The sequence below is a fragment of the Lissotriton helveticus genome, chromosome 4_1 (assembly GCF_964261635.1).
Source record: "Lissotriton helveticus chromosome 4_1, aLisHel1.1, whole genome shotgun sequence".
Lineage (NCBI taxonomy): Eukaryota > Metazoa > Chordata > Amphibia > Caudata > Salamandridae > Lissotriton > Lissotriton helveticus.
The window spans coordinates 1,930,325,750-1,930,349,541 of NC_136063.1; the positions used below are offsets into that span (position 1 = coordinate 1,930,325,750).

The 23,792-nt window shown below is 42.6% G+C and overlaps 1 protein-coding gene across 5 annotated transcripts in view; it reads left to right on the forward strand.

The window, feature by feature from the left end:
* The window catches only part of ATP11C (ATPase phospholipid transporting 11C (ATP11C blood group)), a 905,856-nt gene that overhangs the window by 879,580 nt on the left and 2,484 nt on the right, over positions 1-23,792 (forward strand). For 2 of the 5 annotated variants that reach the window (XM_078688608.1, XM_078688605.1), the window contains exons 28-29: positions 619-772; positions 21,073-21,159. In XM_078688608.1, coding sequence (XP_078544734.1) covers positions 619-772; positions 21,073-21,156 — 238 coding nt within the window. In that variant the 3' untranslated portion in view covers positions 21,157-21,159. Of the gene's footprint in view, positions 1-618; positions 773-21,072; positions 21,178-23,792 lie in introns of all 5 variants that reach the window. The other 3 variants (XM_078688607.1, XM_078688609.1, XM_078688606.1) reach the window with 2 other exon arrangements.

The window sequence follows — 23,792 nt, forward strand, 5'->3', positions numbered from 1 at the left end:
CACATAACAGGCTAAACTCTAAACATTACCTTTACCCTACAAGCATCTCAGGCAGCTGAGGCAAGAACAAAGATGGCTTCTCTCTAGTTTAGGCCTCCAGGCCCGAAAAGAGGCAAAGAAGGCACAGAATCATGACAAAGCCAATGGGTAAACCCTACAAATAGGCACAAATATGCCTGAAATAAAGGATTCATGAATATATACTGAGATGGCGGTGGACAACAGTCAACATCAGTCCAAATAGGACAAATTATCCGGGCACGACATGGGTAGAGGTCTCAATGGACTTGTAGATGACTGTTGGCATTGGGGAGTTACAGGAAAATTGTCTGTGGTCTTAAGGAAAGCTGCATGCTCCCTAGCTTTCCTTTTGTGATGCATGCCGCATATAATAAGTCACAGGAACTGCAAACTTAGCATCCTATGATAGTGAACTAATATTATTGCTTCAAGTCTATCCATTGTGTCCTAAATTGACCTGTGTTTGTCGCATGTTTGTAAATGCCTCTAAGATGATAATGTGTTCGCGTTGTACTGTGATGACTAGTGATTTATTCATCGCTGCACTTAATTCATCAAGTTTAAGATCTATGAATCTTTCCATTTCTTTTGTTTCAGGCCTTTCCTCAAACAGCAAAGAATGTATTTCATATTTGCTCACATGCTGACTTCAGTTTCAGTGTGGCTGACAATAATTCTTCTGATACTTGTCAGCCTTTTCCCTGAGATTCTTCTAATTATTTTCAGCAATCTGAAACGTTCTGATCAAAAGGTAAGTGAAAACGTGCCAGATGTTTGGCACTTAGGAAAGTAAAAGAAAAAAAAACACAGATGGACTTTAGAATCCTTTTTGAATGTTTACAGTACAACGTTTGTATTTATAACTTGCACCGCATAGTATATAAAGTGCATTTGCAAAGCGCATTACCTGCCTTTGTTAGTGAACTCCTTCACCAATGTACGGTAAATTCTACTGCGGCGACCAGGACTGTCATGGAATCAGTGACATGCCCCATGGCACAAACCGATGGCTTCTAAATATGTATCTTCCACAACTCACCACATTCAACATCTAGAAGAGCCACACAACTGATGGTGGTCATAAATGGCATGTATAGCCAATATAATTTCATACTTTAAAAAAAAAAAACTAAACCATTTGCAGAGAACTCGGCTCAAGATCATTGTGATGCTAGTGGGGTACTATAATGGCCTGGAGGTAGCCTTCTGCCTGGCCTTTCAAAGCGTGAAGCCAAACTCAAATGTCTACTAAATGTACATAAAATACCTAACATTAATGCATGTTGGAAATAGGTATAGATGGAAATCTTGCAGTTGTGCAACACCAATTAAAATTACAACTAGACTATAGACTGAAATGGAAACATTCAAAAAAGAAATGCAAATGAAACTTGACTAAAAGTGTTTGTCTCCATATACCAGTTTTTTTGTTGTGATATTTTTGAGGGATTTGTTTTAATATTTTTGCAGTTGGCTGCTAGTCTTTGGCTGAAGTCTATATTTTATCTGTAATAAAGTCTCCATGGTTGCATTTTTTCCTTTCTTCCGACATCTCTGGTGTACTTTAAGCATTTTAAAATGTGGAAGCTCTTGAACATCCGGAATCATTCACAGCTCATGTCTGTACCTTTCACAATTCCAGCTATCAAAAATATATGCATAAGCTGAGAGCACTGGAAACCTGAGGTACAGACCTTAAAGTAACTTGCACCCTGTGCAAACCCAGACCTCTCCAGTACCCCTTGATGACTCTCTAGATCTTTCATTTGTGCCTCTGTATGCTTCACCTCCTTTTACTGCTGGTTGCTGGGGTATGGCCACTTTGTAGAAGTAACCCTTACCAGCTTCTATTACTTGAGTAACCTTCAGTCAGCCAGCAGCTGCTAAATTGAAATGGAGTAAATATGGATGTATGCCCTACCGTGAAGAACTGATTGACAATAGATTCACGAGAAGAGCTTAGACCCGCTATACATACCAATATGGAAGTATGTTTCAATCTCGAACGCAGTCCGCTGTGAATTGTGGTTTTTTGTATTTCTCTTTGGTTGTTTACTGGGGACGACGATTCTGTTTATCTTACTGTGGAAGTCATGTATTTGGTTGTATCCATTATCTCGAATATATATTTATTTTTCGTTGGTATCTTCTTTAATTGCCACAGAGTCTATATGAAAAATACACTGTCAAGTCCTACTGTGCTCCTGATGAATACCCCGTGCTGCCCTTTTAAAAGCCTTCCTGATTCATGACTTGATCTAGAGTGGGCAGTGGCCCTCTGTACCTGAGGCTTACATTCCCACAACCCCATACTGGAACAGCTCTTTGAGGAGTGGATATGATATATGATAGGATCTCAAATTTTTTTAATATTACAGGAATTTGCACTAAGCGAGATATGATAACCGGGGAATCCATTCTATGCAATTGCCTGTGCCAAAACCGTGACCGTTAATCTAATCATACGTTTCACACATTGCAAACTCCACCCTTATCTTAGTTCATTAGACAGATTTTCATGTTTGGGCTCAGTAGCCTGGCTTGGATTAGCCAACTCAGTCTGAGTATAACCTGGAGAATTGTAGCTAACTACATTTTCCTTACAGGCAAGTACTGTTGATTAGTCTGATCAATGATATTTTGATAATTTGGTGTGGAATTGATTTATTTAGGACTTTGTGTCCACTTTGAGTGTGGTTCATTAAAATAGTGCACAGAAACAGAGGCAGTAGAGACACTGGGATAGGGCATTTCAGTGAACAACTTCTTCACTTATGACTGAGGATGGCCTCTTAAGGGAAGTGGTGTTTTTTCGTTTTACACTGTGTTTTAATTCCCAGAATGCATGTCTGTCTGTCTATCTATATATCTATAGATCAATAGACGCACACCCCTCTCAAAAAGTTTGGATACCTTTTTGAGAGTCACTCTGCCTGCATAGCTCCAGACAGATAGCATAACAGGACCATAATCGTTATCATTGTTTGCTTCCAAATTTCAATAAAAAGATATTTTTTTTTAGGAAATGTGCATCGCCCATCCCCAGTAGTCTCATACTATAGAAACGAACACATTTGGCATCCCATATTTCCAGCCTGTAAGCTCCACAGAGAATGTTTTCTTTACTTTAAAGCCCACCACCAGTAACCCATCTGGTCCAGTCTTATCTTACTTCCCATTCCCTTTTCTGGTGTGTTGTGGTAATTACTCTCTTTTGTATTGCATATCATTCTGCAGCTAATGGTGCCCTCGAGTACAACAGTACTGCACTCCCTCCTTCTGGCCATTGGTGCTGCTGACCACCACCCTGACACCAGGCAGCTCAGCAGGGTTCTCTAGTTCTCCCTCAGGTTGCAGTACTTGCTTTGTCAATCAGCTCCGTTCCCTTTCCCCCCAATTCCTTCACACCGCAAAGTCAATTGAAAGACAGCCTCCATCTGCAGAGGAATCACCTGTGCTCTTGGCACTGTTGAATTCTCTTGCCAGCATGCTCAGTAGTCCCAAAACAGGCTAACAATCATGCCTTTCACAGATGTAGTACAGAGAGGTGTTCGGATGTTTTTTATGGCAGCTAGTTCCCTAACTCTACTAGTGTCCAGTGCCGGTGGCAAAAATTGGACACTGCTACTTTGTCACGGTGCTCATGCCACTGTAAATTACAGATTTAATGGGGATGCTTAGGGTGTGGCCTCTGTTCATGTCAAAAGGCACTGTTAGTCTGTTACCTATACTAACATTGTCTTAAACCTTCTTGAAGGATAAATAATCTGATTCATATCCGAGGGTGAGCTTCGCAGAGAGATAGCTTTGATATCCTTAGTTACCGCACTAACACTCAAAGATGACTCAAATCTTTGTTGAGTCTATTATGCAGGTTTTGTGCCGGAGCACGTGCAGCGCTGGTTCATCCTACATTAAGGAATAAGGAATCAGTTCAAAGATTGTAAATCTGTTATTATTAATAGAAAGAATGATTTTAGAATTTATCGAATCAACATTATGTATATTCAAGGAGTTCAGATATATTCAATTGCAAGTATTACGTTGAACCTTTGTTACAGGTAAGTGTCTTGCGAGAATCCACTCTCCACTTTTACCTGCTCTGAATTTCTCATTTTGTACTAAACATTTTTTTCTATATTTCTCTTTGCTTACCACGTTTGCTCCTCTTTTGCTATTTTGCATTAGGTAAAAAGATACCTCCCTTCCTCTGGAATTTCTACTGTCTTCATGCTCTCTCAAACTTCCAGCAGTCACAGTGTCTCTTGGAATGATTAAGGTGACATACTTTCTTAAAACCTTTTGATTGCCTACATTTCTAATACTTTCCTATACTTTTACATTTTTGGTTGGATATATAATCCCTAACTTCTAATCTAACAAACTAACATTTCTTGCATGCATCTTGCCTTTTACTCAATCTTTTTCCTTGTATGTACTACCAGCACACATTGAGCTACTCAATTTTGTGGGTGCATAACTTGGTTTACTTCAATAAATACATTTCCTCTGATGAAGCATAGCTCTGTGTGAATATTTGCATATTTCTAGAGCACAGAACCTTTATGGATTTGCCCTGCTTTGTGTTTCACCTGTTACACCTCAAAATAATCTTCAAAAAGAAATTGAGTATGTTTCTCTTAACAATTGTAACAAGCCTCCAAACACACAAAAACCTTATCCAAACTACAGTAGTATAATTAACCCAGAAGTTCATGTATTCCTCAGGTTCGTTCTTTATTGTTCAGTGTCCACAGCCAACTAACACATGTTTCGTCGCTGGGGAATTCACCCCATAAGTTCCTCAGGGGTGGAACAGAACAATAGTGTAACTTATAAGTCCAAATATACATACACATTGTAAGAATGCCACCCTGTGTCAAATGAGATCAGGGCCCGGTGTAAGGGCCAACAGTCAACACGTGGTGGAAACTCATGCATCATTTATCATACAAGTGTATAAGGTATAGGATATATAAAAATTAACATCTAACATTATGAGCTCCATAGTATACATGCAGTGTCTGTGTCATATGTCTATTGCCACTACATCAAAGAAGGAATTCAAATGAATTAAAGAGTATACATAATATACAACACCCAAAGTGTACAATACATATCCGCAACCCAAATCAAGCATCTCTTTTACTCAAAACACACATTGGTACCTTAAATGGTCCAGGCACATATCCAGAAATAAGGGTAGAATATTAGTGACTGTTATCAAATAGTTGTACCAGCCAGAAAACTTGAAAATACCTTCATCATATTCTCCAGGGCTGTAGTCTGTAATCATACAAAATCTTAATCAACAAAAGGTCATAACAATCATTATCTTTTAAATAAGTGCCGTAATATTTAAAACAAAGGCTCATACCTCCAACCGGGATAGTGTTTTGCACCCTGCTGAGATCCAGTTGTCCTAACGAGTTTAACATGTATATCAGCATTCCCCAATCACCTCACAAAAAATACAGAGTCTGCTATTGAGCTTGGATTTAAATAAATATTTTAAGAAACTAGAAGGTAAATCCATACATTATTCAAGGCACTTCATATACCTGCCCTCAACGGCAAATCCTTTCCATACACATAGACTGCCACGGATGTAATCCATTCGCTCATTATGCAGAACCATTTAATACTGTTGGAACATGTACATCAATGTCCCCAAACACCTCAGGAAAAATCCATTGGGTCCGCTTCATTCAAAGCACTTCATACACCTGCCCTCAATGGCAAATCAGTTCCTTACAAATTGGCTGCCACAACTGTAATCTGTTCACTCATTATGCAGAACTGTTTAAAATTGCACCATTAATCCCTGCTAGCCACAATTCAGTGTACGGGTGTGGTAGCAGCCCCCAATCTGTATTTACCTTTCACTCCTTATACAGAATTCTTTAAAATCACAGCTTTAATCCCTGCTAGCCAACATTTAGTAAATGGGTGTGTTGCGCCTGTCCCTGTTGCAGCCGCATAGTTATTCTTAACTCTATAGCTGCGCTCAGCAGATCAATTAGTAATTTGAGTAAGATTGAATAAGTTTGAGCGTGCTTGAAGGCTTTTTACATTTGTTGTAGCTGTCTAGGTTTTGGGGATGTAGGGTTGACATCCCTTCTCTTTAAAAACTGCCAATACATTGAATCTGTGTTAAAATATGTGTGTACTGTGCATGAGCACCTAGTTTCCTAATTCGCGGCTCTTCCAACTGGTCTGTGGCAAGGGATTTTTGATCGAGCCTGTGTCTAAGAACTTAGGAAAGATAGTATGAGGTCAAATGCCTTTGGAAACAGCTTGCATCTAGCTTGGCTTAGACATCATATTTTTTAGGCCACGTCAGACTCAGGAATAGGTACCAACAGAGTACACAATATTGTGTTGCCAACTGAGGAAAGTAATGTAAAATCTATTGTTACAATTTCCACTATTGCTCCTATCAAGAGTAACCTGCCTGTACTATATATATATATATATATTACATATATATAGATAGATATATATATATATATATATATATATATATATATATATAGATAGATAGATAGATAGATAGATAGATAGATATATATTACTGTTAAATGATTATATAACTTATTATTTGGTAAAAAATTAAGTTGAAAAAATATAATTTAAAAAGAATTATTGAGCAAGGGCATTTTATCCTGCAACCATCATTGTATAGAGATGTGTTTTAGCAACTTTTTGGTATCGTTTCATATCTAGTGTTGACATTGTGCAATATTGGTTGTTTTGACACTCAACATAGAATGATACTTAATACTATTTGAACATTAAAAGTGAAATTTAGGTAGACAAGTACAGGCAGTTACAATATCAATATCCCATTAACAAACTCTGACATGTTGCCATTTTCCACTTGTGTAAGTGATTTACTTGGTGTGCACTCTGAAAATTGAAGCCAGAATACCGCGAGAAGAAAATATCTAGAACAAAATCTTTGAAACCAAAATATCAAAGCGTAAATAAGTATAGACTTTCAATACCTAACTCCACTAACATGTACCTTGACAATGTATGCATCTTCAGCGTGCAGAGATGTGAATATAGGAATAGTAAATCTATACTTCCCTCATAGGCACTTGCACTTTTATATTTGGTCTTCGGTATTTTGTCCACCATATTCTTTTACCACGTTATTCACTCGATAGTCAGTAGTGCAATCGATTTACTGACCAGCAAAATCTGCTACTATGGTGCAATTTCTGCTTGAGCAAATCTATATGAGGTTGCTGCTGAACATATGCAAATGTGAAAGTTTGTTAGTGTTAACAAATGTTTCGCAAGTAGCTTCACATCCTGAAAATGCAGAACAGTTTACACCTGGATAAGCAACAGTTGCAGCGACCCAGGACTGGGTATGGAATTCTTTGTATGTTTCTGATTAGTGGAATATGTACTCGGACTCTAAGCTTTTCCTTTGAATCAGGCCACGTGAGTGTCTACTTTTATTGGCATCCACCTATGGGCACAAACATGTGGAGTCTGCAGGATCTTCAATTTCAACACATTGAAGTGCAGGGAAATATCCAGATTAGCAAGTAATATCCAGATTGTCAGTGAAGGAGAATCATGTGTCTGTATCCCCTGATAGGTAGGGTGACAGTGAAGTTATATATTAGACAAACAGAGCACACTTTTTTTTATTAAAGTCGAGCATCTTCTGTTTGATGAAACAGTGCCATAACTATAAATAGTCAAGCCAACAAATAAATTGTATGACTTAGAAATACCTTAGAGATTATACAGTTATATGTCAAACTTCTCGTGTCGTGATAGATGGACATAATGCATGTGCTGAAAATAGGTTTTCGTTTTCTTTCACGAGTATACCTAACTTTTCTCCACTGACTCATTCACACAGGGACATATCAGCGGATCAGCTATATAGAGATCATTAATCACTTTATTCTCCTCTGTATCACCTGAGTATAGAGATACTGTGAGAAGTTGGCCTGGTATATGATGTTCACTATTCTAGTGAGTACCTTGCACCAGTCCAAACAACCCTTATGCACCGGTTTGAACTGGACTATGCATGGAGCACCTAGTGTGCCCCAGGCAGTGTCTCATTCTATTCAGCCCTCCCTGTCCCAATACACAAAGTCCTGTCTGGGGTGGTGCTCGCACCTCTCCAGGCAGGAAACCTCTTTTCCAAACCTCCGTGACTGGAAGGACTCCCAGCAGCAGGAGGTCAGACTTGTGTCTGTGGGAGCAGCGTCCATTTTGTGACGCTGGGGCTCTGGTTAACTTTAACCGGGATAGTCAGCAACAACATGTCTTCTCCCTCTAGAAGGGTGGAATGCTACCCCCGTCGCCAGAATTGGCGAGGGGGTAGTATTCCAAAGCGTATGACACCTTACACGACATGTTTAGATAAAGCCAAACCAAAGTTAGCATTCAACCGCGAGGATTATAATGCACTTAAGAGTATATAGTATGGCGATATCATAGAACAGCTATAAGGACATGGTTCCTCAAGCTGCAGACAGGCTCAGCTCATACTAGAGCACCATCTCACACATAACCAAGCACTCTGCCTCCAGGATTGTTAAGGCCTGCCATAGGAGTAACTTATAGGTTACTGTGTGTCTATATATAAGGGTAGATATAGGAATACTATACCTAAGCAAGGGGTGATTACACGACCTTGCCCCAGCTGAGTGAACAGCCACTTGTGTCAGTTTGAGTGGCCAGCCAGGGGTGGCATAATACATGCTGCAGCCCCTGGTAGGCCTTGGTTACACCTATGCCCCGAGTACCTAGGGTAGACTTCTACAGGGGCTGATAAGGTGAACCAATTCCCAATTGTGGATGTACCTAGAGTACATGGTGTGAGTTTAGAGAGAGTGCATCTGGGCTGTGGGTCTGATTAGCAGGCCCACAGCCACATCTAAGTCGAAAACCAGTAAAGCAAAAGCAAAAAGTGGGGGTGACCATAGGAAGCAGACCCTACTCTCCTACAGATACTGGATCTGTTTGCGAATTCACTAGGTCAGAGCTCTCTACCTTTGCAAAACAATGCCACCTATCTTTTTTTTATTGCATATACACAGACCCTGACTCTAAATAGTAACATAACTATAGTGTTGTAAACCCTAGTAAAGTAAATTAACAATCTAAAATGTTTGTTTTCTCACTGGAAACACTCTAAGGACTTCATCATCGGATTAGCTCTACAAGAGTCGTCTCTGAAAAAGAGGTTTTGTTATGTGTATTTCTTATATATTTTATATTTCCCTGACATATCAAAAGTATATTGATACCCAGATTTCTAATGGAATTTTCCCCACTGATTACTCATCTAGAAGTATCTTTCAGGCTTCGAACTATATTTCTTTCCAATTAGGTCAACAGTGCCGCCAACAGTGTAGCTCCAATGGAGTAATTGACGTAAATGAATTTCCAGCTCAACAGCAGAACCCCCATGCCACAAACCTTATTATCTAGTGTTCCACCAACTACTACTCAATTTTATTATCCTTTTTTATGATGTTTGTCTTTGATTTATTCTAGTAAGCTGTCCTGCTTTAAGTTACGATGCCGTACTCTAACTGTATCCCACAAAAAACTTTGGCTGCTTTTATTCCAATGTTGGTGCATTCCTGACCTCAACAAGACTTCTAGTGTGTGCTGTGGTACTAAATCTTGATGCGTGTGTGCTAACAGTCTAGACGGTCATTATCTAGAGGTGCTATAGCACATGTTGCGTGTGTTACAATTCAATCAACATCTGATCTGGTGGCGTTACCTATTTCAGGGCTATTTCTAGAGAATTTTCTGTAATTTTTAGTCTTTTCAGTCTGGTTTCTACACACAAAATAGTTGTTGCCATTTGCTTGGCAGAACAATGCCACTATAGAAAGTAACTCATTTAAATACCATTTTTAGGTATGGGGTTAATCAAGACCTTTGAGATATATATATTTAAATATATCTCAAAGGTCTTGCTAAATCCAAACCTAAGATCTATGTCTCGCCTTCATCTGTCTAACGTGCACCACCATCTGTAGAGACTAATATGCATCATACTCAGGGAAAGACACCTTCCTAATTACAGCTTACAAATAAGGAATTCCAAGCATTAACCAATTCATCAATACATAGTATATTATAAAATAAAACAATACATGTGATTGAAAAAGTAACATGTGTTAATTTCCTTATTGTCAATAACACTTGTGTTGAGGAATTTATACAGTTGGTTGTCACAAAATTTATATTACTGCAGATGCCCAACATCCTAGAAGATCCGGGACATAATGAATCAAAATAAATCTAAGTGAATATCCAGAACACTTGGCATGACCATAAAGATCATTCTTAGAAAAGAACGCGCACAGTCAAAACTATGCCATTGTATACAAAATGTTGCCCACAATCTATTTGTTATGCATTTAGCGTGCCCCACTTGGCTGTCTCTGTTGTCACTAAGTTGAGTCTCCTTCACGTCATGATACCAATGCATATTGGTATCTTTTCGGACCGGTACCATACTACTTCAGTCTCTCAGTGGTCTCTTTAAATTAATGTTTCTGAAGAATCCCTCAATGGAGAATTTAAAGGTGAAAACTAGAGTGCATAGGGAAGAGTGATACTAGTAACATTGTATTGCCACTAAATTTTGAAGAAGATTGATGACACATCCTGCCTAAATGTAACACCCCATTATGATCCTACATTATCATGTGCATGGCAATATAACATTACTAGTATCACTCTTCCCTGTGCACATTAGTAATCCCCTACAAATGATCATTCAAACCTTTGTCGGTGGGGAATAAAATAATATTCAGTGTGTGTTCTCTGTGTAATTACAGACAGGCTTACTTGAAGTCGAGAGTACAAGGGCAACAATAACCCAATGTCCACGTCTGGTGTGAAATAATTGAAAACCTCTTAGATTAGAATAGGGGTTGTACAGTGAGATGATTATTTGGCAAACACAATGACGAAAGGATCCAGAGTTCATGTCATATGCACTCTGACAATTCATGTGGGGACAAAGCTCAAAAAAGAAGTATAACATGATGAGTTATCTTGTGGTAGAAATTCCTGATTCGCAAGGTGTACGTGTCTTTGATTATGGACCCAGTTGTAATATATGGGTAGTAATGATATTCTTCTAAACATTATCAGCAAAACAAATGGGAAATCCTAATGATTAAATAGAAATGTCTATTGAAATACATATTCACAGAAACTAGTAAAATATATATGATATTTCAAACCAGTGGCAAGATGTATCCAGAATCAACCCTAAATAAGTTCAATAGCGGTTGAAAAGAAATCGGAATGGCGGAGCCCAACTTCAAGCACCAAATGACATATGCCAAGTCTCAGTAATGCTGGTGGTGATTAAAGAGGCTTCATTTCTAGTGAAAGGATAAGGATGCTGCCACACAATGAAACGTAACAGATATAGTTTAGGCCATTGTGTTGTTGTGCCTGAGGACAACATTTGTGTTGAACAGGGTGAGGAGGAGAGGTAGAAACGAGGTCCTTCCAGACAATGAATCAGGAAGAAGAAAGAAGGCAACCAAGGAGGATCTCAAACACCTATCATCCATGTCCACTCCTATCTGCAGTCATGGGTTGACTGGTCAGGAGTGGTGGGAGAGTTGGTGGGTGAGGATGGGTCTTAGGAGGCAGACAGAAGCAGAGGAAGAGACATAGCACCTGATCTACTGCAGCAAGTGGCAAGGCGAGGAACCCTCAGTAGATGCCTGAGGGTAGGCAATTCTTGTTGCAGAGTGGTTCCCCAGAAAATGGAAGGTGGCCAGAAAGAGGGTCTCATTAGCTGCGGGCAGATAGGAAGATACAACCGGTAGCAATTGCGGGTTCAGAAATATGAACACCTCAGAAATCCTCCTGCATGCTCTCCTATTCAAAGTGGAAGTGAGAGCCAGAATACTCCTCTCATTCTCAAATATTAGCAACATGCGATTAAAGTTAACTTGTGTTCATTGTAAGCCAATACTGGATCTGGTTAGCTGTATGCGGATGAAAATATCTTCTAAGGAGCTTCATGCTAATTTTGCTCACATTTCTCCGGTTAGCTGACCTTGCATAGTCCCTTCTCGATTTAACAAGTCTGCCTAACTAACAATTTTCGTTGGGCAACTGGCCTGTGTATAGCCCACTTTACAAAGGAGATGTGTTTCATTATATTTCTGAACACATAATCAGTTTAGGAGCCTTTGGATAGCCTCTCGTGAAAGTAGACACTCACATTATTGAATGTGTATGCCAAAGGGACTGCTTAACCAAATAATTTAAACAAATTGTTTAGGTGCTGCTGTTGTAAGGACAGGCTCAGCTCCCAAAGCAGATGGCTTTTGTCTTTGGGACATTTAACTGAAAACTATCACTCGCTATTGTTGCAAAACAGGCAAAACAAGAGGGCAGATTTGCCGACAGTCTTAAAGAGAGCATGCTTTTCAGTAAATTCTGGTGATCATCGACTTACCATTCAAATAAATTGTGCTGTTTAACTAGGTCTTACTGTGGGTTTAGAGACATATTAACATATATGGGAACAGAGTGGAACCCTGGAGAATTCTTATGTTGATGATTCTGGGGCAGAGGAGATTATCTGGCTTGTGACACGTTTGACAATGTTATTTACAACAAGGGGTGGTGATGGACAGAGTCTCTGAATTAAGCAGAGTACTCTCACCCAGTCAAGAGATCAGGGCTAGATCCAACACCGTTTTTTAGCTCATTGCACCATCCCAGTTTCAGAACCTGGCTGTATGCAAATTAGTCTATCCCTGGCCCAGTGCATCATGGGAACAGGGCAGACCAGACTACAAAAGCCAATTCTTACACTGGGAAGGAAACAAGCTTCCGGGGACCGGTTTCTGGCATTCCAGCCGTCTTCGGCCTGGCTTGCTTGAATCCTGATGGTGCAATGAGCAAGGGACTCACATCTGAGTATACCCTTCCACGCTTAGGGTGGACAAAATTATTTACAACAAGGGGTGGTGATGGACAGAGTCTCTGAATTAAGCAGAGTACTCTCACCCAGTCAAGAGATCAGGGCTAGATCCAACACCGTTTTTTAGCTCATTGCACCATCCCAGTTTCAGAACCTGGCTGTATGCAAATTAGTCTATCCCTGGCCCAGTGCATCATGGGAACAGGGCAGACCAGACTACAAAAGCCAATTCTTACACTGGGAAGGAAACGAGCTTCCGGGGACCGGTTTCTGGCATTCCAGCCGTCTTCGGCCCGGCTTGCTTGAATCCTGATGGTGCAATGAGCAAGGGACTCACATCTGAGTATACCCTTCCACGCTTAGGGTGGACAAAATTATTTACAACAAGGGGTGGTGATGGACAGAGTCTCTGAATTAAGCAGAGTACTCTCACCCAGTCAAGAGATCAGGGCTAGATCCAACACCGTTTTTTAGCTCATTGCACCATCCCAGTTTCAGAACCTGGCTGTATGCAAATTAGTCTATCCCTGGCCCAGTGCATCATGGGAACAGGGCAGACCAGACTACAAAAGCCAATTCTTACACTGGGAAGGAAACAAGCTTCCGGGGACCGGTTTCTGGCATTCCAGCCGTCTTCGGCCCGGCTTGCTTGAATCCTGATGGTGCAATGAGCAAGGGACTCACATCTGAGTATACCCTTCCACGCTTAGGGTGGACAAAATTATTTACAACAAGGGGTGGTGATGGACAGAGTCTCTGAATTAAGCAGAGTACTCTCACCCAGTCAAGAGATCAGGGCTAGATCCAACACCGTTTTTTAGCTCTTGCACCATCCCAGTTTCAGAACCTGGCTGTATGCAAATTAGTCTATCCCTGGCCCAGTGCATCATGGGAACAGGGCAGACCAGACTACAAAAGCCAATTCTTACACTGGGAAGGAAACAAGCTTCCGGGGACCGGTTTCTGGCATTCCAGCCGTCTTCGGCCCGGCTTGCTTGAATACTGATGGTGCAATGAGCAAGGGACTCACATCTGAGTATACCCTTCCACGCTTAGGGTGGACAAAATTATTTACAACAAGGGGTGGTGATGGACAGAGTCTCTGAATTAAGCAGAGTACTCTCACCCAGTCAAGAGATCAGGGCTAGATCCAACACCGTTTTTTAGCTCATTGCACCATCCCAGTTTCAGAACCTGGCTGTATGCAAATTAGTCTATCCCTGGCCCAGTGCATCATGGGAACAGGGCAGACCAGACTACAAAAGCCAATTCTTACACTGGGAAGGAAACAAGCTTCCGGGGACCGGTTTCTGGCATTCCAGCCGTCTTCGGCCCGGCTTGCTTGAATCCTGATGGTGCAATGAGCAAGGGACTCACATCTGAGTATACCCTTCCACGCTTAGGGTGGACAAAATTATTTACAACAAGGGGTGGTGATGGACAGAGTCTCTGAATTAAGCAGAGTACTCTCACCCAGTCAAGAGATCAGGGCTAGATCCAACACCGTTTTTTAGCTCATTGCACCATCCCAGTTTCAGAACCTGGCTGTATGCAAATTAGTCTATCCCTGGCCCAGTGCATCATGGGAACAGGGCAGACCAGACTACAAAAGCCAATTCTTACACTGGGAAGGAAACAAGCTTCCGGGGACCGGTTTCTGGCATTCCAGCCGTCTTCGGCCCGGCTTGCTTGAATCCTGATGGTGCAATGAGCAAGGGACTCACATCTGAGTATACCCTTCCACGCTTAGGGTGGACAAAATTATTTACAACAAGGGGTGGTGATGGACAGAGTCTCTGAATTAAGCAGAGTACTCTCACCCAGTCAAGAGATCAGGGCTAGATCCAACACCGTTTTTTAGCTCATTGCACCATCCCAGTTTCAGAACCTGGCTGTATGCAAATTAGTCTATCCCTGGCCCAGTGCATCATGGGAACAGGGCAGACCAGACTACAAAAGCCAATTCTTACACTGGGAAGGAAACAAGCTTCCGGGGACCGGTTTCTGGCATTCCAGCCGTCTTCGGCCCGGCTTGCTTGAATCCTGATGGAGCAATGAGCAAGGGACTCACATCTGAGTATACCCTTCCACGCTTAGGGTGGACAAAATTATTTACAACAAGGGGTGGTGATGGACAGAGTCTCTGAATTAAGCAGAGTACTCTCACCCAGTCAAGAGATCAGGGCTAGATCCAACACCGTTTTTTAGCTCATTGCACCATCCCAGTTTCAGAACCTGGCTGTATGCAAATTAGTCTATCCCTGGCCCAGTGCATCATGGGAACAGGGCAGACCAGACTTCAAAAGCCAATTCTTACACTGGGAAGGAAACAAGCTTCCGGGGACCGGTTTCTGGCATTCCAGCCGTCTTCGGCCCGGCTTGCTTGAATCCTGATGGTGCAATGAGCAAGGGACTCACATCTGAGTATACCCTTCCACGCTTAGGGTGGACAAAATTATTTACAACAAGGGGTGGTGATGGACAGAGTCTCTGAATTAAGCAGAGTACTCTCACCCAGTCAAGAGATCAGGGCTAGATCCAACACCGTTTTTTAGCTCATTGCACCATCCCAGTTTCAGAACCTGGCTGTATGCAAATTAGTCTATCCCTGGCCCAGTGCATCATGGGAACAGGGCAGACCAGACTACAAAAGCCAATTCTTACACTGGGAAGGAAACAAGCTTCCGGGGACCGGTTTCTGGCATTCCAGCCGTCTTCGGCCCGGCTTGCTTGAATCCTGATGGTGCAATGAGCAAGGGACTCACATCTGAGTATACCCTTCCACGCTTAGGGTGGACAAAATTATTTACAACAAGGGGTGGTGATGGACAGAGTCTCTGAATTAAGCAGAGTACTCTCACCCAGTCAAGAGATCAGGGCTAGATCCAACACCGTTTTTTAGCTCATTGCACCATCCCAGTTTCAGAACCTGGCTGTATGCAAATTAGTCTATCCCTGGCCCAGTGCATCATGGGAACAGGGCAGACCAGACTACAAAAGCCAATTCTTACACTGGGAAGGAAACAAGCTTCCGGGGACCGGTTTCTGGCATTCCAGCCGTCTTCGGCCCGGCTTGCTTGAATCCTGATGGTGCAATGAGCAAGGGACTCACATCTGAGTATACCCTTCCACGCTTAGGGTGGACAAAATTATTTACAACAAGGGGTGGTGATGGACAGAGTCTCTGAATTAAGCAGAGTACTCTCACCCAGTCAAGAGATCAGGGCTAGATCCAACACCGTTTTTTAGCTCATTGCACCATCCCAGTTTCAGAACCTGGCTGTATGCAAATTAGTCTATCCCTGGCCCAGTGCATCATGGGAACAGGGCAGACCAGACTACAAAAGCCAATTCTTACACTGGGAAGGAAACAAGCTTCCAGGGACCGGTTTCTGGCATTCCAGCCGTCTTCGGCCCGGCTTGCTTGAATCCTGATGGTGCAATGAGCAAGGGACTCACATCTGAGTATACCCTTCCACGCTTAGGGTGGACAAAATTATTTACAACAAGGGGTGGTGATGGACAGAGTCTCTGAATTAAGCAGAGTACTCTCACCCAGTCAAGAGATCAGGGCTAGATCCAACACCGTTTTTTAGCTCATTGCACCATCCCAGTTTCAGAACCTGGCTGTATGCAAATTAGTCTATCCCTGGCCCAGTGCATCATGGGAACAGGGCAGACCAGACTTCAAAAGCCAATTCTTACACTGGGAAGGAAACAAGCTTCCGGGGACCGGTTTCTGGCATTCCAGCCGTCTTCGGCCCGGCTTGCTTGAATCCTGATGGTGCAATGAGCAAGGGACTCACATCTGAGTATACCCTTCCACGCTTAGGGTGGACAAAATTATTTACAACAAGGGGTGGTGATGGACAGAGTCTCTGAATTAAGCAGAGTACTCTCACCCAGTCAAGAGATCAGGGCTAGATCCAACACCGTTTTTTAGCTCATTGCACCATCCCAGTTTCAGAACCTGGCTGTATGCAAATTAGTCTATCCCTGGCCCAGTGCATCATGGGAACAGGGCAGACCAGACTACAAAAGCCAATTCTTACACTGGGAAGGAAACAAGCTTCCGGGGACCGGTTTCTGGCATTCCAGCCGTCTTCGGCCCGGCTTGCTTGAATCCTGATGGTGCAATGAGCAAGGGACTCACATCTGAGTATACCCTTCCACGCTTAGGGTGGACAAAATTATTTACAACAAGGGGTGGTGATGGACAGAGTCTCTGAATTAAGCAGAGTACTCTCACCCAGTCAAGAGATCAGGGCTAGATCCAACACCGTTTTTTAGCTCATTGCACCATCCCAGTTTCAGAACCTGGCTGTATGCAAATTAGTCTATCCCTGGCCCAGTGCATCATGGGAACAGGGCAGACCAGACTACAAAAGCCAATTCTTACACTGGGAAGGAAACAAGCTTCCGGGGACCGGTTTCTGGCATTCCAGCCGTCTTCGGCCCGGCTTGCTTGAATCCTGATGGTGCAATGAGCAAGGGACTCACATCTGAGTATACCCTTCCACGCTTAGGGTGGACAAAATTATTTACAACAAGGGGTGGTGATGGACAGAGTCTCTGAATTAAGCAGAGTACTCTCACCCAGTCAAGAGATCAGGGCTAGATCCAACACCGTTTTTTAGCTCATTGCACCATCCCAGTTTCAGAACCTGGCTGTATGCAAATTAGTCTATCCCTGGCCCAGTGCATCATGGGAACAGGGCAGACCAGACTACAAAAGCCAATTCTTACACTGGGAAGGAAACAAGCTTCCGGGGACCGGTTTCTGGCATTCCAGCCGTCTTCGGCCCGGCTTGCTTGAATCCTGATGGTGCAATGAGCAAGGGACTCACATCTGAGTATACCCTTCCACGCTTAGGGTGGACAAAATTATTTACAACAAGGGGTGGTGATGGACAGAGTCTCTGAATTAAGCAGAGTACTCTCACCCAGTCAAGAGATCAGGGCTAGATCCAACACCGTTTTTTAGCTCATTGCACCATCCCAGTTTCAGAACCTGGCTGTATGCAAATTAGTCTATCCCTGGCCCAGTGCATCATGGGAACAGGGCAGACCAGACTACAAAAGCCAATTCTTACACTGGGAAGGAAACAAGCTTCCGGGGACCGGTTTCTGGCATTCCAGCCGTCTTCGGCCCGGCTTGCTTGAATCCTGATGGTGCAATGAGCAAGGGACTCACATCTGAGTATACCCTTCCACGCTTAGGGTGGACAAAATTATTTACAACAAGGGGTGGTGATGGACAGAGTCTCTGAATTAAGCAGAGTACTCTCACCCAGTCAAGAGATCAGGGCTAGATCCAACACCGTTTTTTAGCTCATTGCACCATCCCAGTTTCAGAACCTGGCTGTATGCAAATTAGTCTATCCCTAGCCCAGTGCATCATGGGAACAGGGCAGACCAGACTACAAAAGCCAATTCTTACACTGGGAAGGAAACAAGCTTCCCAGACGGCTGTAATGCCAGAAACCGGTCCCCGGAAGCTTGTTTCCTTTCCAGTGAAGAATTGGCTTGGTAGTTTGGTCTGCCCTGTTCCCATGATGCCCTGGGCCAGGGACAGACTAATTTGCATATAGCCAGGTTCTGAACTGGGATGGTGCAGTGAGCTAAAAAACGGTGATGCATCAAGCCCTGATCTGTTGACTGGGTAGGAGTGTTCTGATTAACTCAGATACTCTGTCCATCACCACCCCCTTTTTGAAATTATTTTGGCCACCATGAGTGTGGAAGGGTATGCTCAGACATGAGTCCCTTGCTCACTGCACCATCAGGATTCAAGCAAGCCGGGCCGAAGACGGCTGTAATGCCAGAAACCGGTCCCCGGAAGCTTGTTTCCTTTCCAGTGAAGAATTGGCTTGGTAGTTTGGTCTGCCCTGTTCCCATGATGCCCTGGGCCAGGGACAGACTAATTTGCATATAGCCAGGTTCTGAACTGGGATGGTGCAGTGACCTAAAAAACGGTGATGCATCAAGCCCTGATCTGTTGACTGGGTAGGAGTGTTCTGATTAACTCAGATACTCTGTCCATCACCACCCCCTTTTTGAAATTATTTTGGCCACCATGAGTGTGGAAGGGTATGCTCAGACATGAGTCCCTTGCTCACTGCACCATCAGGATTCAAGCAAGCCGGGCCGAAGAGGGCTGTAATGCCAGAAACCGGTCCCCGGAAGCTTGTTTCCTCTCCAGTGAAGAATTGGCTTGGTAGTTTGGTCTGCCCTGTTCCCATGATGCCCTGGGCCAGGGACAGACTAATTTGCATATAGCCAGGTTCTGAACTGGGATGGTGCAGTGAGCTAAAAAACGGTGATGCATCAAGCCCTGATCTGTTGACTGGGTAGGAGTGTTCTGATTAACTCAGATACTCTGTCCATCACCACCCCCTTTTTGAAATTATGTTTGACAATGTGGCATGTGTTTCAAAAGAACTAGGAGTGCTATACTAGGACTGTCATTTCCACCCCAGCAATATTTTCGAGATAGCTCACCAGCAAGGCATATTTCACTGTTGAAAACACCAATAGATTGAATGTATTTAGCATAACCAGATTTTCTTCACTCCTTGATATGAACACAATCTAGACAGCCTGCCGTCATGAAATTGATGATAGTCTAAGTGTCTCTAGCGCAGAGGTTGCAATCACCTACAGAACTTTGCACTCATTGAGGAGCACCTATATACTCTGTGTCCGTATAAGATTACGTTTTTTTATCATGGCTCTAATAACTCAAGAAAGGGGAGTTTTTAAAGTGATACAGCTTGAACTTAGGCCCACTGACAAACTGTGAGTCATGATTCACATCCCTAAAAACAGAGAGGAATTGTGGTGATCTTTCGGTAAAGCTCAACCGACAACCTTCACCTTCATACTCATCAGCAAAGTATAACAGTGTGGAATATGATCTGTGACTCCATGGCCAACTTGTTGACTCTTAAAGATCACATGCTCATCTCACAAGAACAAGTTTTTTAGCAAATCGTTTCACTATAGGCGTGCATGTTCCCATTTGTTGGCATAATGAGTAAGGATGATGGACATAAACTTGTTAACCAGTGAAAAGGTTCTGGATTCATCCAAACTAAGTGAAATGTGTATGAGAATTGATGGGACAGTTGACTATGGCATGATGGTACTAGTTACCCTTAGATCGCAAACTACTTTCTACTACTGCTGCCACCTTCACCTCCCATGAGGCCAAAAGCAGAGGCAGAGGTACCATGAGCAAGACTGGGGCAGCACCTGCACGGCCTGTTCCCTTCTGTTTGACGGCCCTAAGTTTAAAGTGCAGAAAGCTGTCACCAAACAACAACAAAAAAGATTGATACACAATAATCTGAACTTAATGGATAAATGATGGATCCATGTCGTGTTTCTGCTTTATAGATCTCTTAATAATTTACCCCTGAAAACACATACACTAAAATAATATTCTGATGTGCTTCAAGATGAATGTCCCTCCTGGGGAATGTTGAATTGTGTGACGAAGTCTATCTAAGAAAGAGCAAGAAAAACAGATATTTGTATTACATTTACCAGCGCTTGCTGCATTTGCAACAGTTTGGTCCTCATTAGTATGCTACAAGGTACTCTTATTATTTCTCAGTGTATGGGTTGGTAAGGTGATCGATTATTAATGAATAACCTAAAGTGTCATTTAGGGAAGTGGCTAACCGACTGTAGGCGCTTTCCTCCGGCACTGGCTGTCTTCACAGATTGCCTTCTGGTTTAGTGATCTGTGTCTAAACTCCTGTGGCTTCATGAAGAGGTATGGAGCTGTAAGTAGAGGTTAGTAAAGGCAGACTCTTGCTGCCTTGGTGTTTGGTTACTCCTGCTAGCTTAGTAAATGTGTATGTGTACTCAACGTAACTGTCAACACACCATGCCAAGTGGGGGCCACATGTGTTATTGGGTCACTTTGTCCCACATGGTACCGCATTTGTGTTTTTCTTCAATTTCAATGGGAGGAGGTCTAAACTTACAGCAGGGAAAATGTGTAGAGTTTGTGGCTGTTTGATGTTAGTATAGTTGCTCACCACTGGAAAAGTTAAACCACTCGTGTACTCTCACCTTTACAGAAAACGTTGAGCGGCACTGCAGCCAGATCTGCTGTTCGACCTCTTCTTTTACGCACGTTCTCTGATGAGTCTAATGTTTTGTAACAGGTACCCGTTCCTGCTAAGGTTAGGGTGAGAGCCTAATGCTGTCGTAAATCTTCACCCAATCAAAAGCGCCTCTCTTTCATCTTCTGGTGTTGATTCTTTCATCTTCGCTTACAACATATAGATTTAATGCATGCTGGTTATATGAGTAGATTTAAATTATTCCTCTAACCCTGAGGACATCAAATCAATACAAAAGATTCTGAGAGATTGACTGTTGCCTAATCTGAACAATTCACAACAAAGTATGTCTAGTTGGGGGCCTAGCTTTGCCACAGGTGTTGTGTTTTTAACACAGCTTGGTGTTTTGGATCAGCACTGGGACATGCTTTTTAGCATAGTCAATAACTGCTACTACAGTAGCAGAACCTTTTAATGAAAAACCTTGCAAATATTTGGTCTGCTTTTTAAAAGAACACTTATTATGTGACTAGAGCTTGGTGTCCGACAAGAGGCCAGAGCAATACTGGATTTTGAAGATATTCCGATAAGATAAATTCGCTTTGACCGCATTAAGTCTAAATCATTTAGACAGTAAGCGGCTATCCTACACACCTAGCACGGATGTGGCTTGCTGGAGCTACTCTGGACAGTCCTTAACTAATGTACCCAGGACCTACTGAACATTTTCCCTATCAGCGGTGAAGTGATCAAAATCCAGTGGCAATGCTGTTTCCTCGATTACATAATATTTTGTATGAAGGTATTTTAAATATGTTGATTGTTGCTTATTGTGGGTTGTGTGGGAGAAGGGGAAGCTGTAGTTCTAAATCTAACATTTTCAAATGAGTGTATTTTCTAATCATCTATCTCCTTATGTTTCCTGTATTTAGCCACATACCGTTGTGGTCATATGTGACTGTAAATTGCGCCTACAAACATCACTGACATATCCAGAAGTGGCTGTTCTAGCTGAATTAACAAGTTACTTGTTTGCTGCCACATGAGAAACACACTCTGAACGCCTTGTTATTGTGACTCCAGAAGGCCACTGTTGGACACTGGGTCCTCTGCTGAGGATTAGACCAATACTGAGGCTCTTGGAGACCTAAAGGAACAACCAGGAACCCTCTGAGAACAAGTTGACAAACCAAGGTCCTCCTTGACTCAGGGTAGGCCAGATCAGATGGAGCAAAGTCAAGATGGCAGGCCAAAGGACATACATGGGACAAACCATCAGGAACTCAATACCAGTCCGATAATACTTAGGTTTCAAATCCAATCTCCATCCTTTTAGAGGCGTCTTGGTGACAGTTCCATCCAGGTAATTTCCAGGGTGATAAAAGTAGATGCTACAGAGATGAAGTTGAAAGTATTCTCCAGAAAATGCCCCACCCACGTGGACACAGCCCAGGACACTCTCCCAGATATCTCCCCAGACACTGTCAACAACATTCCGCAAGAATGTAGCCCGCCTGGGCAGGTACCATTTCATGGCTGGTTGATCAGCTCACCACTGCAACCTCGAGAAAGGATGAGTTGTGTTTTTGTAGTGCTTGCTGACACACTTCTTGCCGTTTTGTATTGTATATAGCAGCTGTTATTTACTCCTGATTAATTAGCACTAATTTTATTGACTGAGTACGTGGCTTGATTGTTCATTTTCTACCAGACAATGTGGTGGTGTGGGAAGATTGTGATAATGCTCTTAAAATGAGGTAAGTGTACATGCATACCTCATGTGAATTTTGAAAGGACATTGGTCAAACGCAAAGGCAGTTGCAGTAAAAGGCAAGACGTGGAAGCCACCAATTGTGTCGAGATTAGGTAGAAGGGAACGGATGCCTGCCTTAGCACAAAGCTTATACACGTGCTGGAGGTGGGTGGTAGAAGTGTATTACTCGATCAAGTGAGGATCAAAGATCTATTTTGAAATGTATAGACCAGTCTTAGGAAAAACTAATGTGGGATGTTGAGATCTAGTGAACCTAGCAGGCATGTAAGGAAAGGGTTTGGGTGCATGTCCATTTAGGACGAGAAGTGATGTACTAGCTTCAAATAAATTTCCATTCCTCTTGATGGCAAATCAGTATGTCGGCCACTGTTAATGAACGACTCGTTTATAAACCCGCTCCACGACTGTTCATTCAAGGACATTTACTCAAATCCAAAATGTCTTGCTGATCAAGTCTCCTGTTGAGAGTAACTAATTACAGTGGTGAGGACATCATAGGGTATAAGGGAGGACTCCTACAGAGTCATCAAATTAACCCATCAGCCTTCTAGTTTCTGGTTCCATTCTACTACTCAAAGCCGCTACCACGGAGTACGGACCATCGTAGTACAGCCTGCCTCTGCTCTGAGCTTGTTACATAGTTTTGATATATTTTGTTTCGCAGTATTATATAGCGCGAACTCGAGCCAAATGTATTGGAGCGCGTTACGTGAGAACGATTTACTTTGGACACTGGGAAATTAAGTGATTTCCCCAGAATCACAGAATGTTGAGCCAACGCGGAGACTCGAGCCTGATTCTCCAGTATCAAAGGCGGAAGCTCTCGCCTTACCGCCGCCTTTTCTCCCCAAGTTAAATATAAAGTTGCATATCCTTTCGTTTTTTTATGTTTAGTGTCTTGATGTTCATTGATTATCGTTTACTATTCAATTTGCATATTTGATTTGTTTAGTTTTCACTT